General features: G+C 45.8%; 1 protein-coding gene across 12 annotated transcripts in view; it reads left to right on the forward strand.

The window, feature by feature from the left end:
• DLG2 (discs large MAGUK scaffold protein 2) overlaps positions 1–24,132 on the forward strand; it is a 1,647,444-nt gene that overhangs the window by 651,563 nt on the left and 971,749 nt on the right. The window contains exon 1 of one of the 12 annotated variants that reach the window (XM_060234992.1): positions 2,006–2,281. The exons of 10 other annotated variants lie outside the window; for them this stretch is intronic. In XM_060234992.1, the coding sequence (XP_060090975.1) occupies positions 2,180–2,281 (102 nt within the window). In that variant the 5' untranslated portion in view covers positions 2,006–2,179. Of the gene's footprint in view, positions 1–2,005; positions 2,282–24,132 lie in introns of those variants that run through there. One more of the 12 variants, XM_060234994.1, reaches the window with a different exon arrangement.

Raw genomic sequence — 24,132 nt, forward strand, 5'->3', positions numbered from 1 at the left:
CAGTCACTATCTGACCATTCAGCAACAGGAGGAGATCGGGGTGAATCTCGTTCCTCGATGCTCGTCCGATTAGCCCTGCATCGACTCAATATTCAGCAGTACAAATCTGAGCACTGCGCGCCCACTTTTAATGTGATGTGTGACCGCACCCCTAAGTGAGCTACATTGTTTACAGAAGCTGCTTTGGAGGCGCAGAAAAAACCTCCGCTGAAAAGTAAAGCCAAAACTAATTGTTGCAGAGGTGCTTGAGGGCTAGTGCAGCAAATTCCTTTGCCTTAAGATAGCTTAAACAGTTAAAAACTGTCCTGTTCCCTGCATTGCATGAGGGGGGAGAGCCTTAATTTGATAATTAGTTTGAACGGTAATGCCAGCAATCCCCTGACTGTCAAAATGCCTTTTACATGATTTTACAATTCCCCTGTGAGGCTGGCCAGTTTAACTCCTTTAGTGAGGAACCAGAGAGAGGGGGAGACAGAGACAGAGAGCAATCTGCCTAAGGCCACCTTGCAAATTTGCAGCCCATTCAAGTCTATGGCATGGCTAAACCTCATAGCAGGACTACTATACTGATGATCCACTCGGCTTAGTGTTCTGTTATATAGTTAGTTATATAGTTATATAGTTCACCCAACTTAGTGTCCTGTTATATACTTAGTGTCCTTAGGGAAAGGTCCCCTGTGCAAGCACCAGTCGTTTTGAACTTTGGGGTGACATCGCATCACGAAGTTTTCACGGCAGACTTTTTTACGGGGTGGTTTGCCATTGCCTTCCCCAGTCATCTACCCTTTCCCCCCAGCAAGCTCATTTTACCGACCTCGGAAGGATGGAAGGCTGAGTCAACCTTGAGCTGGCTACCTGAATCCAGCTTCCGCCGGAATTGAACTCAGGGCGTGAGCAGAGAGTTCAGACCGCAGTACTGCAGCTTTACCACTCTGCGTCACGGGGCTCCATTAGTGTCCTGTTATATAATTAAAAGTGATTGCAGGCACACAAATGATAGATAGACAGACAGACAGACAGAGGGCTTTTTTGTAACAGGACCTCCTTTGCATATTAAGCCACTCCTCTCTGATGTAGCCAATCCCCCTGGAGCTTACAGTAGGCCCTGTACTAAGAGCCCTGTAAGTTCTTGGAGGACTGGCTACATCAGGGGTGTGTGGCCTAATATGCAAAAGAGTTCCTGCTACAAAAAAAGTCCTGGATAGACAGACATACAGACAGATGCAAATCACTAGTCATTAACCAGCTAGCCAGACAGACCAATTTTATCGTAACAGGGGCATCATGAGCAGAATTGTTCCAAAGTTTCAGCATAACTTTGCATGTTTATTGCCTGTCCCTTGAAGATTGCCGTCTCCTCTACTCATAAATTTGGTGCCTGGGGATCGACCCCCAGGTGTTTGGGTAGGGTTCGATGCTCTTCTTTCATCTCCCCTTGAAAAATTCCACATCCATTTACAAAAAAAAAAAAAGCTTGGTTTCCCTTTAAGCCAGAGATCCATCTTCGGGACCCAGGCGGCAGCCGCTCCAGAGTTGTAACGGGATGGATCCTCGCTACGTCCTGAGAGTGATGGAGAAGAACAACAACTCGGTGGGACATCCTATTCATAAAGGGTTGGAGGTTTTTGTCCTGTGAACTGAGATTCCTCCCCCTTTTCCACAATGACTATGTATTGCAGCAAGGCACTGGCTTTTTACCAAATCGGGAGCTGCAGCATTTCTCTTCCGACAGCATAATTTTTTCAGCCCACTTGAGCTAGCATGACAATCTTATGTGCTTATTACGAGTAGGCGTTCGCATCCTTTTACATGCTAATGCTCTCTCACCTGCTGTGCCATCTCCATTTCCATTTCCCCCCCCTGCGTTCCATGCAAAGGAGAGGGCGATTCTATCCATCTATCCATCCCTTCCTCTCCCCCCCTCCTTTCCCAAGTGGAAGGGGGAAACCCTGACACTTCATGACCGATGCTGCATCCTTGATTCATCAAGCCCTGAAGGGGATGGTGGAATCGGGGGCACAGGTGGCGGAGGGAGCTGGGATGTTGCTCCTAACCGGCGAGAGGGAACCGAAGCGGGCGGCTGCCAGGCTGCATCTGCTTGCTCCTCCATGTGCCACTCTGCTGGCTGCTTGTTTTTGAGGCTCTGCTGTCTGGCTGCTTCTGCTGCAGCCCTCAAGGAATGTGCCGTACTGTCAACCGCTCTGACCGTGTTACACCAATGATTTGCCACTGCAAAGTTGCCTGCACCAACAACACTCTGTCGTTGATGTTTGGATGCAAGGTAGGACCCGGCCGGCCGGTTTGTGTATGTCTCCTGCATTCCTCTGCCTTGAACCCAGCTTTCTCCCCCCATGAACAGCAGTTACAGATAAGGGATTTGGGGATTTTGTACATGTCGGTATGAGCTTGACAGTATATGTGGAAGAGCAGCTGTTTAGGAATGTGCTGGGGTGAAAAATCTTTCTGGTCCAGAGGAATACAAATTCGTATTTTTTAGGACCATACGGATTCTCGGCAGTTTTGTTTCGGGCTCGGTTCCAGTCTTGGTTTCGTCCAAAAGGCAATGATTCCTTAACCAGGACGCTGCTATTTCTGGGCTTTGAGTCTGACATCCCTACTTGTTCTCCTGAAGCCCCTGAAGAAGTGAGACTGGACCGACTTGTCTGTCCAGATTAGATGCTGTTGCTCTTAATGAGATGAGGAATGCTAGGGAATGCAGTTCTGCATTCTCTCTCCCACCCCCCCTCAAGTACAATCAAAGAAGTTCACAGGATCACTGAAATGTCTACAGAAGATGGGGGGGGGGGGGGAACCACAAGATTTTGAAGAGGACATACTTAATATTAACTCGAAAGATTCAGTTAAGAGGTGGTGCCCTCTTCCAGACGGGAGTCAGATTTGGGGTATGAGGGGTATTCTCTCCAAGCCTGATTGGGTGGGGGAATGTTTTCACGCTTAACAAAATAATCAGAATCCTGCTCTTTCTACTTTCACTTGCACCCATAGAAAAATTCCTGTCTGGACTTCCTTTTTGATAGTTAGAATTCTGCTCTTTCTACTTTCACTTGCATTCATAGAGAAATTGCTATCTGGGCTTCCTTTTTGATAATCAGAATTCTGCTCTTCTACTTTCACTTGCATTCATAGAAAAATTCCTGTCCGGGCTTCCTTTTTGAAGTTGCAATGGAACTTCCACTTAGTTATATCAGTGGGGGCAGAATTTCCCCTTTCCCTTCATATATTGGTGGGGGGGGGGCGGGAATTGGTTAGTCTGTCCATCACTTTTTCGTCTGAACTTGGTAGTCAGTTTTTGGAAACACAGAGAGGGAAAACAGCGCAGGAGTATATTGCTGTTACAGGCTGCGATTTTTGAGAGTCAACTAATCTTTATTCAGGAATCTTGACACAGGTTTATCATCTTTTCATATCGACAATCACTGTAGCGGGAGTGTTATAGAAACGTGCCGTTTCATACTGTGCATCCTGTTCCAGATTCTTATCTGTGCTAGGGGTTGCGATTCATGGGGTTGTAGATATTTCCATTCCAGATTGCATGGGATTTAGGGCCCCCAAAAGCAATCTATTTAAATTTAGGAGAGGAAGGGAATTGGGCTAGAGTTGCCAGGTGCGACTCAAGAAATACCTGCGGATTTTGGGGGTGGAGCCAGGAGACTCTGGGGGTGGAGCCAGGAGCAAAGTTGTGACAAGCACGATTGAACTCCAAAGGGAGTTCTGGCCATCACATTTAAAGGGATTGCATGCCTTTTAAGTGTCTTCCCTCTGCTTGGAAATAATGAAGGATAGGGGCACCTTCTTTTGGGGCTCATAGAATAAGACCCCCTGGTCCAATCTTTTTGAAACTTGGGGGTGGGTGTTTTGAGAGAGGCACCAGATGCTATGCTGAAAATCTGATGCCTCTACCTCAAAAAAAAGTCCCCCGATTCCCCAACACCCACATTTTGATTCTCCACTATACCCTATGGGAACCAGTCTCCATAGGGTATAATGGAGTGCCCAGCAGATATTTCCACCACCCCCACCCCGCTTTCTGATGACCCAAAAGTGGGGAGAGGGCCTCCAACCCGAGGTATCCCCAACTCCCATTTGAGGATTGGCAACCCTAAACCGGGCATACTGAAAGCAGTTGCCGGTAAGCTCCTTTTTTTAATATAATAGTTCTGTTTTCCTCTTCAAACCTTTCCCTCAGTCAATCGGACAATCCAGTCAGGTAAACGTTGCCTACCGAAAGGAAAACTGAAATAGAGAGGATGCAGATTTGCTTCAGGCCGTTTAGTGAGTTTGTGGCTGAGGTGAGACTAATTTATTTATTTTTGTTTTGTTTTTTTAAGTTACATTTCCTGTTACAGTTCAAAGAGTGTTTAGTATAACCGCTAGTGAAAACGAAGCCCCAGAACCAAACCACTTAACTTTAAAGGGGCAGAGAAACAACCAATGAGAATGAGAAAACAGAATCCTGAGGTGTATCCTAGAATCATGGAGTTGGAAGATGCCATACAGGCCATCTAGTCCAGCCCCCTGACCAATGCAGGACCAGCCTAGAGCATCCCTGACAAGTGTTTGTCCAGCCGCTGTTTGAAGACTGTCACTGAGGGTGAGCTCACCCCACCTTCCTTGGTAGCTAATTGCACTGTGGAACAACTATTACTGTAAAAAAGCTTTTCCTAATATCCAGTTGATACCTTCCCACCCTTAATTTAAGACCTCTCCTCTGCTGCCAACAGCTCCCTGCCCTCCTCTAAGCAAGAGTCTTCCAGTTGCTTCAAGAGAGCCATCCTATCCCCCTTTCAACCTCCTCTTCTCCAGACTGAACATCCCCAAGTCCCTCAGCCTTTCCGCATAGGGTTTGGTCTTCAGGCCCTTGATACCCTTGTACTACTCCTGGCTAGGACTGGTAGCCTTGATGTGAGGCCTAGAGTTCTCCCTGACTAGAGATCAGTTCGCCTGCAGCAGCTTCAGTCAGCAGACTCTATGGTATACCACACATTCTAGGTCAAATCCCCTCCCCAAATTCTCCCCTCCAAAGGTTTTGCCTCTAAATCTCCAGGAATTTTCTCCCTTTCTCACAATACAAGAACTCATGGGCATTCAATGAAATTGCTGAGCAGTCAGGCTAAAACGGATAAAAGGAAGTACTTCTTCACCCAAAGGGTGATTAACACATGGAATTCACTTTACTTTACTTTTACTTTACTTTATTCGATTTATATCCCGCCCTACCCCACCGAGGTGGGCTCAGGGCGGCTTACAACAATAAAAGCTAACAAAGGTCGATTTAAATACAATTAAAATTATACAATAAAATACATAAAAGCCTAAAAATACATAAAACTCACATCGATATACACTATGCTACTATTCCTTAAATCAGTCCTTCAAATTTCCAATATTCAGTAATCTGATGTTTAAGATTTAATATTCAGGCATTCTGCTCACAGTTAATTATATGCCAACCGGAAGAGGGTTGTTTTACAGGCCCTGCGGAACTTCTTTTATGTTTTATGTTCTTATGAATTCCCCAGGCCATAGGTGGCAACCCAGTGTGAGATGGAGGTACCTTGTTCGAATGCTGCCCTGTGTCAAAACTCTCAGCAAGGGCTAATTGTTGGTTAGATCACTGAACAGCTCCTTGATGGTATTAAGTTTTTTTTTACTTTCAAAGAGTCATTTATGCAAGGAAACATTCCAAATACTATTCCTCACCTGTAGTCTGCCACTTCAGAGCTCTGTCTCCGCATTCAATTGAGCCCCTGCTATTTTGGTACACCAGCTCTGCTTTAACAGCGAGCAACCTGATCTCTGCAACCCAGTTCCTGCTTACTAGAAGAATAAGAGTTGGTTTTGTACGCCTCTCTTCACTATTCAAAGAAGTCTCAGAATGGCTATCCCCTTTCCTTCCTCTCCCCACAACAGACCCCCCTATGAGGTAAGTGGGGCTGAGGGAGCTCTGAGAGAACTGTGAATGGCCCAAGAACACCCAGCTGCTGCATGTGGAGGAGTAGGGAATCAAACTTGATTCTCAAGATTAGAGTGCACCACTCTTAACCATTACACCAGGGGTATCAAACATGCAGCCCAGGGACCAAATCAGGCCCTGGAGGGCTCCTATCAGGCCCCCAAGCAACTGGATATCATCTGCTTCCTTCTCCCTCTCTCTTGCTTCCTTCTGCATCACAGTTTGCTTCACCAGCCAGGCTTGCTCAATCGCACAGGAGCTACAGAGCAAAACCTCTATTTCCTCAATGGGCTGAGGCTCCTCCCTTGGGGAGAAAGGGAAGGAGGGATAGCTTGCTTTGCCAGGCTCTCTAAATCACACAGCAGAGCTACTGAGCCAAGCCTCTCTTCCTTCTATTAGCTGAGACTCCTCAACCTCCTGGTTGTCTGGAGAAGGAAGGAAAGAGCCAGAGCTTCCTTTGGCCAGTTCCCTGGATCCCATGGGAGAGCTACAAAGAAAGCACCCTGAAGATCAATCCGTGTTAATGTTTTAAGCATGTTTTAAGTTTTAAAAAGCCCTTTAATTGTGTTTGTCTGTGTCCTTTATACAGTTTATGTCTCTGCTACCTAAGCTTAAATAGGTACACATATGTTCTGGTCTGACATGACCTGGACTGGCCCAATATGGCCTGGCCCAACAAGGTCTCATTTATGTCAGATTTGGCCCTCATAACAGATGAGTTTGACACCCCTGCACTACACCAAGCTGGCAAAAAGTTGTGTCCGTTATCGGTATGCATTTTTATTGGCTCTCCTAATCTGTGCAACAGTTGTGTCCAGAAGGAAGCTAAAACATAGGTAGAGAAGAGAAGAGGTGTTGGTTGAGTGGATTTTTCTGGGTGCAAACTAACTGAATGATACGGATGGGTCACTCAACAGCTGACATGCTTAACCACTCAATTTAGCTTTCAACATAGCTGCGACCTTCCTGTATAAGTGATCTAAATAGTTTTATGCCATCCCTGTTACTTTCTGTGTTGGAGCATCACTCATGACCTGGAAGCACTGATCTCAACGTCTTTCATAACTTAACGTATTAATTGCTCTTACGAAACCTGTAATCTCTTCCTGAATATTAAAATAAACAAATTATTAGCCATGGGAAATGAAAGGCAAGTTACCAATCTAGAAAAAGATAGGCCAGCGTCCTAGGGAATGCTGCTCAATTTGTATTACTGCCTGGAAACATGCTCGTTCTTTTAAAGTGATCTCCTTTGATGCGTTTCAGCTCTTTCCTAATTTTTCAAAACATTCTCCCCCCCCCCCTTAATGAAGGAAGAGCTGGAAATGGAGTTATTTAAAATGGAGTTATTTCTAAAACTTCCCAATGATAGCTTCCAGCCCGTCGGGACTGGTAGGAGCACACTTCATGAATGAAATGCTCCACTGTGTGTGTTGTGAGATGCGCATCGTCCTTCTTGACCCTCCTATAAAGCGCAAGAGATGATTTCTCATCAAATCCCTCCCCTAACTTCACCTGCTCTGCAGCCTTTAAAGGCCTGGCAGAAGGAATGAGAATTCTCTACTCCATCTCTTATCTGACGAAGGGAACTTTGACTCTCAAAAGCTCATCCCTGGAAATCCAGAGGTGGAATTCCAGCAGGAGCTCTTTTGCATATTGGGCCACACCCCCTGATGTAGCCAATCCTCCAAGAGCTTACGAAGCTCTTTTTTGTAAGCTCTTGGAGGATTGGCTGCATCAGGAGTGTATGGCCTAATATGCAAAGGAGCTCCCGCTAGAATTCCATGCCTGTGGAAATCTATAACAGAGGTGGCCAAACTGTGGCTCGTGAGCCACGTCGCTCTTGCATGCATCTAGTGTGGCTCTTGAAGCCCCCACTGCCCCATCAGAAGGCATTGGTCTCTTTAAATCACTTCCCCAAGCACGCCTGTTGCTTGCTGTCCACCTCTTCCTTCCTCCCTCCTCCCCATCTATTTCCTTCCTTCCTTCCTTCCTTCCTTCCTTCCTTCCTTCCTTCCTTCCTTCCTTCCTTCCTTCCTTCCTTCCTTCCTTCCTACCTACCTACCTACCTCTGACATTCATGTCTTGCGGCTCTCAAACATCCGGTTTATTCGGTGTGGCTTACATTAAACAAGTTTGGCCACCCCTGTTCTACAAGGTGCCGCCGGACTCGAATCTAGCTGTTTTCCTGCAAGCCAACATAACTACCCTCTGAAACTATCACTAGCACTTGTGTTCTAGGCAGGGGAAGTTGGCCCTTATGTTCCTTTCCCGTGAAATCATAATGTAAAGTGGCAAGACATTCCTCCTTTTCAAACCCATCTCGCTATATCCTTGGTGGTTCATGTGCAACTGGGTGGAAGTTCGTCTTGAACTTCCATGCTTGTCTCATGAAGCTTCAGAGACCTGCTTATTTTTTTACACATGAGCGGCCGCGCTTGCCTCAGCAGAGGCCTCCAGGCATGTCTATAGAGATTTCAGCTAAACCGATATAAATGCCTCATGCCGGCAGCTCTTGAGGCTTCCACTCTGATGTCCTTCAGCCTCATCTGTTCTTAATTTCTTGGTTATATTTTTATGTGCGCTACTACAGTCTTTCCCAGGGAGGGTCTGTGTCTCAGCAGGAGAGCACATGCTTTGCATGCAAAAGTCCCTGGCTAAACCTCTGGCATATCCGGGTAAAGGGTACCAGGTGTTGGCTGTTAGGTTGGCAATTCTGCTAGAGTCCACCTTGGTGTAGTGGATAAATCTGTGGACTTTTCTCTGGGGGAACTGGGCTTGATTCCCCACTCCTCCACATGCACTTGCTTCTGTGACCTTGCATCAGTCACACGTTCTCACAGAGCTGTTCCGCTCTAGAGTCGTTTCTGTTAGAACTCTCTCAACTCCACCTACCTTGCAGGGTATCTGTTGTGGGGTGGGGAAGGGAAAGGAGATTGTAAACCACACTGAGACTTCTTCGGGTAGTGAAGGGTGGAGTATAAATTCCTCCTCCTCCTCCCCTCCTTCTTCTCCTCCTCCCTCTTCTCCACCCCTCCTCCTCTTTCTTCTTCTCCTCCCTCTTCTCCACCCCATCTCCTTCTCTCTTCTCCTCCTTCACTTCTTTCTTCTTCTCCTCCTCCTCCCTCTTCTCCACCCCTCCTCCTTTCTTCTCCACCTCCTCCTCTTTCTTCTTCTCCTGCTCCTCCCTCTTCTCCACCCCTCCTCCTCTTTCTTCTCCACCTCCTCCTCCTTCTTCTCCACCCCTCCTTTCTTCTCCACCTCCTCCTCTTTCTTCTTCTCCTGCTCCTCCTCCTCCCTCTTCTCCACCTCTCCTCCTCTTTCTTCTTCTTCTGAGCCTGCCTTTGGCAAGGGAGGGCAGGATATAAAAATAAATTTACCTTTACCTTACCTTCTCCTGCTGCTCCTCCTCTTCGTCTCCAGGTGAACGGATCTCCTGGGATTACGACTGGTCTCCAGGCAACGGAGATCAATTCCCTTGGAGAAAATGGCCACTTGGTAAGGTGGACTCTATGGCATTACACACCACTGAGATCCCTCCTTTCATCCAATCCCACGCTCCTCAGGCTCTGCCTCCAAAACCTCTAGGTGTTGTTCTCACTTGGGGTGAGGTAGGTTTGTATGTTTCCAGTGGTCCTTACTGTTGATTACCCATTTCAGTCTATTGGAAGAGTGCTCCACATTACCCCTGTTGCAGGGCTCTCCCACTGGCTAGGTTCACTGCCACCTGAAGTGGAACTGGGCAATGTTTGTAACTGGGAGCATGGTAGAGTACTATCGGGGCTTTTCTTGTAGCAGGAACTCCTTTGCATATCAAGCCACACACCCCCTGACGTAGCCGATCCTCCAAGAGTTTACAGGGCTCTTAGTCCAGGGCCTACTGAAAGCTCCAGGAGGATTAGCTACATCGGGGGGGGGGGGGGTGCAGCCTAATATGCAAAGGAGCTCCTGCTACAAAAAAAAGCCCTGAGCACTAGCAACTAGGAGAGTATCAACAGTAGTAGGCCCTGAAAGGTGTCCTGCCTTACATTATGTTGATGCCGGCCCTGAAGAAATGAATACAAAAGTACATTTGGGACCAGATGAACTTCCCCCTCACCGTCAGTCTTGAAGCAGCAGCTGGATGAACACTTGTCAGGGATGCTCTAGGTCAGGAGTGGCCAAACTGTGGTTCGGGAGCCACATGTGGCTCTTTCGCACATATTGGGTGGCTCTTGAAGCCCCCACTGCCCTGTTTGCTGGCTTGAAGAAAGCATTTGTCTCTTTAAATCCCTTCTCCAAGCCAAGCCAGCCAGTGACTTGGAGAATGCATTTAAAGTTCAAGTTGCTATCTTTCCTCCTCTCCCTCCCTCCCTTCCCATCCCTTCCTTCCTGTCTTGTGGCTCTCAGACATCTGATATTCATGCCTTGCAGCTCTCAAACATCCGATGTTTATTCTCTATGGTTCTTACGTTAAGCAAGCTTGGCCACCCCTGCTCTAGGCCGATCCTGCATTGAGCAGGGGGTTGGACTAGATGGCCTGTCTGGCCCCTTCCCACTCTGGGATTCCATGTGAAAGCGGTGAATGCATCGCCTGCAAATCTCAACCACGGATCTGGGTCATGTACAGTCAATTGCTGTGAAAGCTTTTAATGGATGGCTACTCGTGGGAGGTCACCCCCAAGCATAAATCGTCGTGAGCGTTCACGTTGCACCTATCGCGGGGCACCTGAATGCTTCTTGAAAGAAGGAAGCATATAAATATTCTATCCAATGTATACTTGGGCTGCGAAATCTTGATAGGAGAGCCAGTTTGGTGTAGTGGTTAAGTGTGCGGACTCTTATCTGGGAGAACCGGGTTTGATTCCCCACTCCTCCACTTGCACCTGCTGGAATGGCCTTGGGTTAGCCATAGCTCTGACAGAGGTTGTCCTTGAAAGGGCAGCTGCTGAGAGAGCACTCTCAGCCCCACCCACCTCACAGGGTGTCTGTTGTGGGGGAGGAAGGGAAAGGAGATTGTGAGCCGCTCTGAGACTCTTCGGAGTGGAGGGCGGGATATAAATCCAATATCTTCTTCTATCTTCTTCTTCATCTTCTTGATATCCTGCCAAATACTGACCAAGATAGAAAGCTCTTGATTTATAATTTTAATGCCAAACTAGAGGTGATGAGGGTCATTTCACAAGATACAGACTCTTCACAGCCACCAGGGCTTTTTTTTTTTTTGTAGCAGGAGCTCCTTTGCATATTAGGCCACACACCCCTGATGTAGCCAATCCTCCAAGAGCTCACGGGGCTCTTCCTACAGGGCCTACTGTAAACCCTCACTCAGCCTAATCCACCTCACTGGCTTGTTGAGCCTCAGCCAACAGAAGGAAGAGAGGCTTGGCTCAGTACCTCTGCTGTGCAATTGAGAGAGCCTGGCAAAGCTAGCTCTTCCCCCACTTTCTCCCCAAGGGAGGAGCTTTGCTCTGTAGCTCCTGTGCGATTGAGCAAGCCTGGCAAATCAAGTGGTGATGCAAAAGGAAGCAAGAGATGGAGCCTTGTTGAGCCTCAGCCAACAAAAGGGAGAGAGGCTTGGCTCAGTACCTCTGCTGTGCAATTGAGAGAGCCTGGCAAAGCTAGCTCTCCTTCCCCCACTTTCTCCCCAAGGGAGGAGCTTTGCTCTGTAGCTCCTGTTCGATTGAGCAAGCCTGGCAAATCAAGTGGTGATGCAGAAGGAAGCAAGAGATGGAGAAGGAAGCAGATGACAGTGAGTTGCTTGCAGGCCTGATAGGAGCCCTCCAGGGGCCTGCTTTGGCCTCCGGGCTGCATGTTTGACACCTCTGTTCTAGACCCACTAGTGGACCTCCTGGTGGCACCTGGTGTTTGGCACTGTGGGACACAGAGTACTGGACCGGATGGGTCATTAGCCTGATCCAACATGGCTTCTCTTATGTTCTTATGTGACAGAGTGTTGGAATGGATGGGCCACTGGCCTGATCCAACATGGCTTCTCTTATGTTCTTATGTGACAGAGTGCTGGACTGGATGGGCCATTGCCCTGATCCAACATGGCTTCTCTTATGTTCTTATGTGACACAGAGTGTTGGACTGGATGGGCCACTGGCCTGATCCAACATGGCTTCTCTTATGTTCTTATGTGACACAGAGTGTTGGACTGGATGGGCCATTGACCTGATCCAACATGGCTTCTCTTATGTTCTTATGTGACACAGAGTGTTGGACTGGATGGGCCATTGACCTGATCCAACATGACTTCTCTTATGTTCTTATGTGACACAGAGTACTGGACCGGATGGGTCATTAGCCTGATCCAACATGGCTTCTCTTATGTTCTTAATTGACACTGGATGGGAGTTTTGTCCCACACTTCCTCGGGTTTTCCAGCTCTCCTAAATCCCAAGCATTTGGTCTTTCTGACTGTCCAGTTATTCTAGCACGTTAACGACATTGCCAGGCAGAACCGGGGCGCCTTTATAAAAACTTAAAACCCTTCCAGAGCTGAAATCCGTATGAAGCTTCGGGATACGAACGTCCTGCTGTCGGGGGAAGACATCAAAAAGAGACTTTGCTGATTTAGCATCCCCGAGGAGCTGTAGGAAAGGCCTCCTGCCAGGCTGGACGCGTCTGATTGCTCTACCCGAGACACCCTCGGGCTCCCGTCCAAATGTAGCCCAAACTAATATTTTCCCCACTGAAATTATGATTAAAAGGCCTGAGCTAATTGGCACAAATAAATCCCATGGCAATGGACATTGGCAGAGAGGATGTGGACTGGAGCAGTGCCAGGGATACCAGAATGGAGGGGCAGTGTATTCTTCTTGCAAGTTTTTTATCACCTGGGTAAAGTTCTATATTTGTGGGCCAGGGCGGCCAAAAAGAGGGAGCGCTGTCCATTTGGCTCCAAGGTGGGAAGCGTTGTTTTAGTTTAGAACTGGCTTAGTAACAGACAGATTCTGTAGCGGTAGAAAAGAGCAAGAGTCCGGCAGCACGAGGGTTGCCAAGTCCAATTCAAGTAAAATCCAGGGAATTTCAGGGTGGAACCAGGAGACTTTGGGGGTGGAGCCAGGAGCAAGGATGTGACAAGCATAACTGAACTCCAAAGGGAGTTCTGGCCATCACATTTAAAGGGACCACACACCTTTGAAATGCCTTCCCTCCACTGGAAATAATGAAGGATAGGGGCACCCTCTTTGGGGGGCTCATAGAATTGGACCCCCTGGTCCAATCCTTTTAAAACTTGGGGGCGATTTAAGGAAAGGGACCAGATGCTATGCTGAAAATTTGGTGCCTCTACCTCAAAAAACAGTCGCCACAGAGCCCCAGATACCCTTGGATCAATTCTCAATTGTACCCTATGGGAATCAGTCTCCATAGGGAATAATGGAGTGCCCAGCAGACATTTTCCTCTCCCCCCCCACTTTCTGATGACCCTGAAGTGGGGGGAAGGCCTCCAAACCAGGGGATCCCTTGCCCCCACCTGGGGATTATGCAACCAACAAAGAGCAAAGTGGATAATGGAGCAGGGGGAAAAGGTGACAAGAACCTCCGCAAAAACCAGCCTCCAATAGTATACGCAATCTTTTTTACTACAAGATAATATTCAAAACATCTTTCATCCTAAACAGTAGAATGCTACAGTAAATAGTATATAAGGAACACCACCTGGGGATTGGCAACCCCAAGCAGCACCTTAAAGACTAACCAATAGGGTTGCCAGGTCTGACTCAGGAAAAAACTGAGGACTTTGGGGGTGGAGCCAGAAGCAAGGTTGTGACAAGTACAATTGAACAGGGCCTTTTCTGCCCTGGCTCCGACCTGGTGGAGCAAGCTCCCGGTGGAGATCTGGGCCTTACCTGAGTTGCTATCTTTTCGTAGGGCCTGTAAGACGGAGCTGTTCCGCCAGGCTTTTGGGTGAGGCAGCAGACGTCCGTAATACATCTAACTCAGCCCGCCTTGTTGTGTCATTCCACCTCTTATTGGGCCTACTGCTGTGGCATTGGTTGTTTTATGGTGCCAGAGCTGCTTTTGTTGAAATTGCTGATTGATTTGATTGCTTTAATGTCGTGTTTTTATTAATCCTGAAGAAAGGAAAGGGACCAGAAATTGGTCTGAAGAAAGGTTGAAACACTTGGGACTCTTTAGCTTGGAGAAACGTCGACTGCGGGGTGACATGATAGAGGTTTACAAGATAATGCATGGAATGGAGAAAGTAGAGAAAGAAGTACTTTTCTCCCTTTCTCACAATACAAGAACTCGTGGGCATTCGATGAAATTGCTGAGCAGACAGGTTAAGACGGATAAAAGGAAGTACTTCTTCACCCAAAGGGTGATTAACATGTGGAATTCACTGCCACAGGAGGTGGTGGCGGCCACAAGTATAGCCACCTTCAAGAGGGGTTTAGATAAAAATATGGAGCACAGGTCCATCAGTGGCTATTAGCCACAGTGTATGGAGCACAGGTCCATCAGTGGCTATTAGCCACAGTGTATGGAGCACAGGTCCATCAGTGGCTATTAGCCACAGTGTATGTGTGTATATAACATTTTTTGCCACTGTGTGACACAGAGTGTTGGACTTGATGGGCCGTTGGCCTGATCCAACATGGCTTCTCTTATGTTCTTATGTTCTTAATCCATTACAGTGATTTATTATTGTTATCGTTGATATGTTGTACTGTGCCTGAGCCTGTTCACGGGAAAGGGTGGAATATAAATCAACTATCGCATCATATTTAAAGGGACCAGGCTCCTTTTAAATGCTTTCTCTTCACTGGAAATAATGGAGGATGGGGGCACCTTCTTTGGGAGCTCATAGAATTGGACCCCTTGGACAATCTTTTTGAAGTTTTTTTTTTTTTTATTTTGAGGAGAGGCATCAGATGCTATGCTGAAAATTTGGGGCCTCTACCTCAAAAAACAGCCCCGCCCTGAGCCCCAGATACCCATGGATTGATTCTCCGTTATAACTTATGGGGACCAGTCTCCATAGTGAGCAGTGACTCACGAAATCTCCTCCCCTGCCACAAATGTTGTTTAACATGTGTTTAAGGTGTTGCTGGAGTCTTACCTTATCACCCTTTGTTTTTAATATTGGTCTGGAACCCCAGGAGTCCCCTCCCTCCCTTCCTGTGTTCTAACAGGATCTTCCTGAGTTTCCTTGGGGTCCCACCTGATTGATCTTGACATTTCCTCCACATTTCGAAAGTTCAGGCCCAGACGGACTTCAGGGTACGGCTGTATCCCTTCATTAAAGGAAGAGTGAGTAGTCTCAGGTTGATTGCCAGTTCTGCTGTAGGAAATAAGTTTCTAACTCTTCTCCCCTCAAGGCACCATGGGGCTTTTTTGTAGCAGGAACTCCTTTGCATAATAGGCCACACCCCTTACATAGCCAATCCTCCAAGAGCTTGCAGGGCTCTTTTTACAGGGCCTGCTGTATGCTCCAGGAGGATTGGCTATATCAGGGGGCGTGTGGCCTAATATGCAAAGGAGTTCCTGCTACAACAAAAAGCCCTGGCTAGTAGACACTGAGAGACCTATCCTCCATGGTTCTGTCTAATCTCTTCTTTATGCTTGCGGCTATCGCTACATCCTCTGGCTGTGAATTCCACCTTTTAATCACTCAACAAGGGGGGGGGTGGGCAGAGGTTGTGGAGGGGAGGGACCCCAGAGCAATATAATGCTGTAGCCCAACCTCTGGAGCAGCCATTTCTCCAGTGAAACCAGTTTCTGTTGTCAGGAGATCGGTTGTACTTCCAGGGGGAGGTTCTTGGGCCCTCTCTCGAGGTTGGGAGCCCCGTTGGATCTTCTTGCTCTTGGTTTTGCAGTGTGCTACTGCAGTGCCCGGGCTACGTTTTAAGTTGACTAAGCCCTGCAGGATTTCTCACCTTCTGTTGTAAGCCCCAGGGTGGAGCCACCAGCTGCAAGGCATCAGGCCCTGATGGCCAATGAGAGGCTGGCGGGCTAGTAAAAGAGGAGGTTTCTCCTTCTAGTTTTTGTTTTAGGCTTTTGGCTGCTTGCTCAGGTAAGGAGCTGCGGTGACCTGCCAGTAAGAGTATTCTTGAGACTCCTGGTGGATTCGGCCAGACTGTCCCAGAAGGGAGCGCTTTCTACAGTTAGCTTGAGGGTCAAGGTAACTAGACAGCTTGTAAAGCTTTTTGTTATTTTATTACCTGGTGTTGGGAAAATACCTGCACTATTATTTATTCATTTATTTAATTCAATTTGTATCCCACCCTCTCCACTGAGGCAGGCTCAGGACGGCTCTCTTGGTTATGCATATGCATGAATATAAGCATATAATAAAACATAAAAACCAATTTAAAACATATAAATTGACATTTCAGGGGCTGTGATCGTAAGTGACATTTCAGGGGCTATGATCCTAAGTGTATCCTATTGTATTGCTATTCCAGATAGGTGTCCTCCGTAAAGCAGATTTTTAAAGGATCAGATGTTCTACACAGAGCAGATTGCAAGAGGTGGTTCAGAGCGGTCACAATCTCCTCTACCTTCCTCCCCCACAACAAGCACCCTGTGAGGTGGGTGGGGCTGAGACAGAAGCTGCCCTTTCAAGGATAACTCTGTGAGAGCTCTGGCTGACCCAAGGCCATTCCAGCAGCTGCAAGTGGAGGAGTGGGAAATCAAACCCGGTTCTCCCAGATAAGAGTCCACACACTTAACCATTACACCAAACTGGCTCTCAAGCATGATTGAACTCCAAAGGGAGTTCTGGCCATCACATTTAAAGGGACTGCATGCCTTTTAATTGCCGTCAAGGATAGCGTTATAATATGTTTTAGTTAATTGTTTTAATCAGGTTTTTAAGGTTAATTAATATTTAATGTTTCTAATGTAACTGTTTTATTGTTGGTGCACCATTGGTCACCGTATTGTTAGCCGCCCTGAGCCTGCTTCGGCAGGGGAGGGCGGGGTACAAATAAAATTTATTATTATTATTATTATTATTATTATTATTATTATTCCCTGCAGTTGGAAATAATAAAGGATAGGGACATCTTTTTTTGTGGCTCACAGAACTGGACCTCCTGGTCCAATCTTTTTGAAACTTGGGAGGTCTTTTGAAGAGAGGCACTGGATGCAATACTGAAAATGTGGTGTCTCTACCTCAAAAAACAGCCCCTCCAGAGCCCCCAATACCCACAGATCAATTCTCCATTATACCCTATGGGAACCAGTTTCCATAGGGTATAATGGAGTGCCCAGCAAACATTTCCCCCCCCCCAACTTTCTGATAACCCTGAAATGGGGGGAGGGCCTCCAAACTGGGGTATCCCCTGCTCCCAACTGGGGACTTAGAAAAAACACCACTGCGGAATTATACATTGCAGACATATGCTTAACAAACTTCTTTTGTATTATATTATGAATATATTTCCTTTACAAACCAAAACTGTTTTCAATGTTCATAAATAAATCAAGAATAGAATCTTACTTCATCGGTAGTACAGTCCACTGCCTGATAAAAATCCTTTTTTTGAAAGACGTAGGCAGTACCACAATGAATATCACTTCTCATTAAGGAATATCACTTCTCATTTGGGTAGCAGATCGAAATCTGGTAGTACTGTCTACGTCAGGGGTGGGGAACCTTTTTTCTGCCAAGGGCCATATGAATATAACATCACTCGTGGTCCATACAAAATTATCATTGCTCCGCCGAGGGAGAATGATTCTGGCCAGCAAAATTAATGCAAATAATTGTTTTTCTATTTGAAGTCATGTGGGGAGAGCCTAATCTGGCACACACACATACAGCCTGCCGCCCAAGGCAAATACATAGGTCCAGGGCTTTTTTGTAGAAAATGCCCAGCAGGAACTCAGTAGCATATTAGACCACATCCCCTAATGTTAGCATATTAGGTCACACACTCATTAGCATATTAGGCCACACCATCTGGGATAATCAAGTGCAAACTGAACTGTGACAGTAACTTTTCCAGGCCCTGCAGCAATTCTGGCTGGCCAGCCAGGCCCCAGGGAGGCTGCTGCACAGTGCATCTGGGCCCTGTGATCCCTGCCTAGCCCTGGGGAGGCTGCTGCACAGCGCGGCTGGGCCCCATGATCCTCGCTGGCCAGCTAGACCCCAGGGAGGCAGTCACATGGCTCGGTTCGATTCAGCAATCACCGAGAGCCACACCAAGTGACCTTGAGGGCCGCATACGGCCCTTGGGATGGAGGTTCCCCACCCCTGGTCTCCGTCTTTCAACAAAAGGATCTTTATCAGACAGTGGACTATAGTACCAACTTACAAAACTGAGCCACAGCGTATTGTTGGAACTCTGTGTCTGGGGCAGTGATGCTCTGTATTCTTGGTGCTTGGGGGGGGGGGCGGCAACAGTGGGAGGGCTTCTAGTGTCCTGGCCCCACTGATGGACCTCCTGCTGGCAGCTGGGGTTTGTGGCCACTGTGTGACACAGAATGTTGGACTGGATGGGCCATTGGCCTGATCCAAAATGGCTTCTCTTATGTTCTTAAGAGGGGATTGGAGAAACATATGGCGCAGAAGTCCATCAGTGACTATTAGCCACAAGGTATAGATGGAACTCTCTGTCTAGGGCAGTGATGCGCTATATTCTTGGTGCTTGGGAGGGGCACAGTGGGAGGGCTTCTAGCCCCACTGGTGGACCTCCTGATGGCACCTAAGGTTTTTTGGCCATTGTGTGACACAGAGTGTTGGACTGGATGGGCCATTGGCCTGATCCAACATGCGTTCTCTTATGTTCTTAAGAAAATGGTGTGTGTGTGGGGGGGTCCCTTGCCCCCACCTGAGAAATGGTAACCCTGTCTCTAAGATTTTCTCCCGTCTGTGGAGCTTGCAGTATGTGTGATTTGGGGAAGCAGCAGTATAGGTGAAGAATCCTCTTGGGGTGTCTCTTTTTCCCCAGGGCTTCCTCTGCCACGATTTAGTTCTGAAGCACTGAAGCAGCAGCGTGGGAAGTTGGCATGCCTTCAGTTGTACCGTGGTATTTATTTATTTTAAGCATTTTGTATCTTAAGCCAGCAAGCTGGTTTCCAAGGTGGCAGACAACGTGGCCAAACAGCTGAAGTGCCACAAAATGCAATTTTAGTTTAAAATCATAATCTAGTAAAAAAAAAAGATGTAAACAGCTGAAGACAAAAGGCAGCATTTTATACAGTGATATACTTTATGTAAAAATATCCCAAATAGCAAATACTCAAGATGGGTTGCCGTGTTAGTCTGTCTGTAGCGGTAGAAAAGAGCTAGAATCCAGTTGCACCTTGGAGACTAACAACATTTGTGGCAGGGGATAAGCTTTCATGAGTCATTATACTTCTTTACCGAAAGGGTGATTAACACATGGAATTCACTGCCAAAGGAGGTGGCGGCGGCTACAAGCACATAGCCATCTTCAAGAGGGGATTGGATAAACATATGGAGCAGAGGTCCATCTGTGGCTATTAGCCACAGTGTATTTCTGGAACTCTCTGTCTGGGGCAGTGATGCTCTGTATTCTTGGTGCTTGGGGGGGGGGGGGCAACAGTGGGTGGACTTCTAGTGTCCTGGCCCCACTGATGGACCTCCTGATGGCACCTGGTTTTTTTTGGCCACTGTGTGACACAGAGACCGATTTCGCACTATGTTTGTTCCAGGTGGAGAGCTCTTTTGCTACCTGGGCTTCTCTCCGTTTTTGCACAAGTTGCCCGGAGCTTCGAGTTGGTGCACCGCTATTCCGCAGCAAGTGGAATCCTCTGACAAGTGGTTTCTGCTTGCCGTGGAAAAGCGGCAGGCCAACTCACAGCTCCGGGGCAACTTGTGCAAAAACAAAGAGAAGCCCCAGTAGCAAAAGGGCTCTGCACCCGGAACAAGCGTGGTGCAAAATCAGTAAGAGTGTTGGACTGGATGGGCCATTGGCCTGATCCAACATGGCTTTTTTTATGTTCTTATTGCTTGCTTCTTCAATTCCACACCATCCTCTATAGGACAGCCCGTCAAGTCCTTGAAGATGGTGATCATATCCCCTCTCAGCCGCCTCCTCTCCAGGCTAAACATGCCCAGCTCCTACAACCTTTCCTCACAGGACTGGCAACCAGTATGTGTGTGTGTGTGAGGGGGGTGGATTCCCTAGAAGCAAAAGAAGACAGGGCTTTTTTTTGTAGCAGGAGCTCCTTTGCATATTAGGCCACACACCCCTGATGTAGCCAAGCCTCCTGGAGCTTACAGTAGGCCTTTTAAGAAGAGCCCTGTAAGAAATTATAGACCAATTTCATTATTAAATAATGACTATAAAATATATACAAGAATCTTGGCAGAACTGTTTAAACAACATTTGACAAATTTTATAAAGGAAGATCAAGCAGGGTTTCTTCCCAAAAGGCAAATAAGAGACAATATCAGAACTGTTGTAAATATTGTAGAATATTATGAAAGACATCCAGAAAAGGAAGTAGCATTATTCTTTGCGGCCGCAGAGAAAGCATTTGACAATTTAAATTGGGATTTTATGTTTGCAGTAATGGAGAAAATGGAGCTGGGAGAAAGCTTTATAAGAATGATAAAAGCAATATATACTGAACTTGCAAGGCTATGTATAAATGCTGATCTTACAGAAGACATGATAATTAGTAAAGGTACAAGACAAGGTTGTCCACTTTCCCCACTGTTGTTTATAATAGGGTTGCTAATCCCCAGATGGGGGCAGGGGATCCCCCGGTTTGGAGGCCCCCCCCCCCCCGCTTCAGGGTCATCAGAAAGTGGGTGGAGGGGAGGGAAATGTCTTCTGGGAACTCTATTATTCCCTGTGGAGATTTATTCCCATAGAAAATCATGGAGAATTGATCTGCAGGTATCTGGGGCTCTGGGGGGCCTGTTTTTTGGGGTTGAGGCACCGAATTTTCAGTATAGCATCTAGTGCCTCTCCCCAAAATACCCCCCAAGTTTCAAAAAATTGGACCGGGGGTCCAATTCTGTGGGCCCCAAAAGAAGGTGCCCCTATCCATTATTTTGTATGGAAGGAAGGCATTGAAAAGTTGTGCCGTCCCTTTAAATGTGATGGCCAGAACTCCCTTTGGAGTTCAATTATGCTTGTCACAGACTTGATCTTGGCTCCACCCCAATGTCTCTTAGCTCCACCCCCAAAGTCTCCTGGCTCCACCCCCAAAGTCTCCAGATATTTCTTGAATTGGACTTGGAAACCCTAGTTTATAATGACTCTTGAAATATTACTGATGCAAATTCAAGAAGATAAAGAAATAGAAGGATTAAAAGTAAAAGGATTTACTTACAAATACAGAGCATTTGCAGATGATATAATGTTTATAAATGAAAACCCCATACAAGCCACACCTTTGTTGTTAGCCAAAATACAAGAATATGAGGAGTTGGCGGGACTTTGTATTAATAAAGAAAAATCAAAACTTCTATGTAAAAATATGCAAATAAATAAGCAACAAGAATTGCAGAGACTAACGGGCTGTGAAGTTACCTCCAACATAAAATATTTGGGTGTGGGGATAACAATGAAGAATATTGATTTGTTCAAAAATAATTATGAGAAGCTATGGCGTAAAATGGATGAAGATATGTTAAAGTGGAATAAACTTAATTTGTCACTGTTGGGTAGAATAGCCGCAATTAAAATGAATATTCTACCAAGAATAATGTATTTGTTTCAAACTATTCTGATTGTGAAAGACAGTAAACAATTTAATAGATGGCAAAGGAAAATGTCAGAGTTTGTGTGGGTGGGGAAGAAACCAAGAATTAAAATGGAAATTTTAACAGATGCAAAAGAGAGAGGCGGATTTAAATTACCAGACTTAAAATTATATCATGAAGCAGTTTGCTTGGTATGGATAAAAGAATGGATAATGTTGTTAAACAAAAAACTCTTAGCATTGGAAGGTCATGGAAATAAATTTGGCTGGCACGCTTATATGTATTGTGGGGGAAAAAAGATAGACGGTTTTTTCTTTCACCATTATATAAGAAACAGCTTGCTAAATACATGGATGAAATATAAGAAATATGGAGATGAGAGAAAACCGTTATGGATAGTGCCAGCAGAAGTGATAAAAATAACAGCTGAGACAGGTGAAGAAAAGTGGTTGTCATATAATCAACTATTAAAAATACAAGGTGGCAAAATAGAATTGAAAACTGCTGAAGAGCTGAATAATAAATATAATTGGTTTCAAATGCAACAAATAAAGAGCTTGGTGGAGAATATTAAAACTGAAGGAATAAGAAAAGAGCAAACAGAAATGGAAAAAGTTCTGCTTGGAGACAACGAAAAATTAATTTCAAAATTATATAAATTACTTTTAAAATGGTCTACGGGAGATGAAGTAGTGAAATCTCAAGTGATTAAGTGGGCAATTAATGTAAATAAAGAACTACAGATGGAAACTTGGGAATATTTGTGGAAGAACTCTATGAAGCTTTTGACGTGTCATAGTATTAAAGAGAACTGTTTTAAAATGATGTATAGATGGTATATGACTCCTAAGAAATTGGCAAATATGAATAATAAGATGCCAGACAGATGTTGGAAATGTAAAAAACATGAAGGTTCTTTCTATCATATGTGGTGGACTTGTGAAAGAGCAAAACAGTATTGGCATTTTATTCAACAAGAAATTTTTAGGATCTTGGGATATGAATTTAAGAAAGTTGCAGAGACTTTTCTTTTGGGATCACAAATGGAAAAAAAATTCAAAAGAAGATAGAACTATAATTTGGTACTTTCTTTCAGTTGCTAGGACATTATATGCGCAGTTGCAGAAGCAAGAAAAAATACCAGAGAAATGGGATTGAATTGTAAAAGTTATGACATGGAGTGAAATGGACAAATTAACAAGAATTTTAAGAGACTATGATTTAGAAGTTTTTAAGATGGAGTGGAAAAAGTTCAGAAGATATGTAGAAAAAGAGTGGGAAATAAAAGGACATCCTGAGGGACATCACCTCTCTGGGCGATGGGCTAAGGTCATCAAGCGGGCATGCTGGTCCTGCCACCTCTAGAAACAGGAAACAGGGAAGCCGCCTGTCAAGCTCCGATAGTCCCAATAACAGTATCCTTTGTTTATTTCAAATAGATTCATCTATTAAGACCTAGAGATGTTCACAAGACAGGTGACTTTCCTTTCCTTTCTTATTCATTTACTCATTCAGTGGTAAAGCTGCAGTACTGCAGTCGGAGCCCTCTGCTCATGCCCTGAGTTCAATCCCAGTGGAAGCTGGTTCAGGTAGCCGGCTCTAGGTTGACTCAGCCTTCTATCCTTCTGAGGTCGGTAAAATGAGTACCCAGCTTGCTGGGGGGAAAGTGTAGATGACTGGGGAAGGCAATGGCAAAGCACCCCGTAAAAAGTCTGCCGTGAAAACATTGTGAAACCAACGTCACCCCAGAGTGGGAAACGACTGGTGCTTGCGCAGGGGACCTTTCCTTTTCCTTTCCTTCTACCTTAAGGGTCAAATGTTACCATAATAAACAACAAACAACAAAGAACCACATATCAAGGAGATAAGAACTTTGAAGTTACCAGAGCATTCCTTCTCACACTCCTGAGACAAAACAACGCTTGTGAGAATCTGAACACTCCCTAACCAGATGGCTTTGGCTATTAGGTAGTAAATGACACAGTTCAGCTTCTAAGGGGAAAATATATGCAGGAGCTTGGCACCGCCTTTCATAATCTATCCTGTTTTGTACTCCAACAGATCGAGAATGCTCAGTATTAAACCGCTCCCACACTTCCCACCCAAGGGAGGATATTCTGATGGAGCCCTGGCCCTTTGAACTACCATTTTAGAAAGCCGTATGGAGAAAAAACATTTATATTAACACCCTTGCCTTCAGAAAATAAGCAGATCCAAAGCTCAGGCTATGTACAATTTCTGTTAAAGATTCCCAGAGACTGTCTTAGAAAAAAAAAGCACTATTATTATACCAGGTCAGCATCACCTGTCTTGTTAATGTACTTTCACATGATTATATATAATGAAGCAGGTGGTGTTGACCTGCTGCTGTAGTCCTTTCCCTCCCATTATGACTGTAAAAAAATATGGTTGATGTTATTCAGAGTTGAAGGGAATTTGAAAAAAAAAAAAAAGGGATTGTTGCTTTATACAACGAGTGAAGAAAATGTGGAATTGGCTGCCAGAGGATGTTGTGATGGCCACAGGCTAGGGTTGC

Source organism: Heteronotia binoei, chromosome 3, assembly GCF_032191835.1.
Source record: "Heteronotia binoei isolate CCM8104 ecotype False Entrance Well chromosome 3, APGP_CSIRO_Hbin_v1, whole genome shotgun sequence".
Lineage (NCBI taxonomy): Eukaryota > Metazoa > Chordata > Lepidosauria > Squamata > Gekkonidae > Heteronotia > Heteronotia binoei.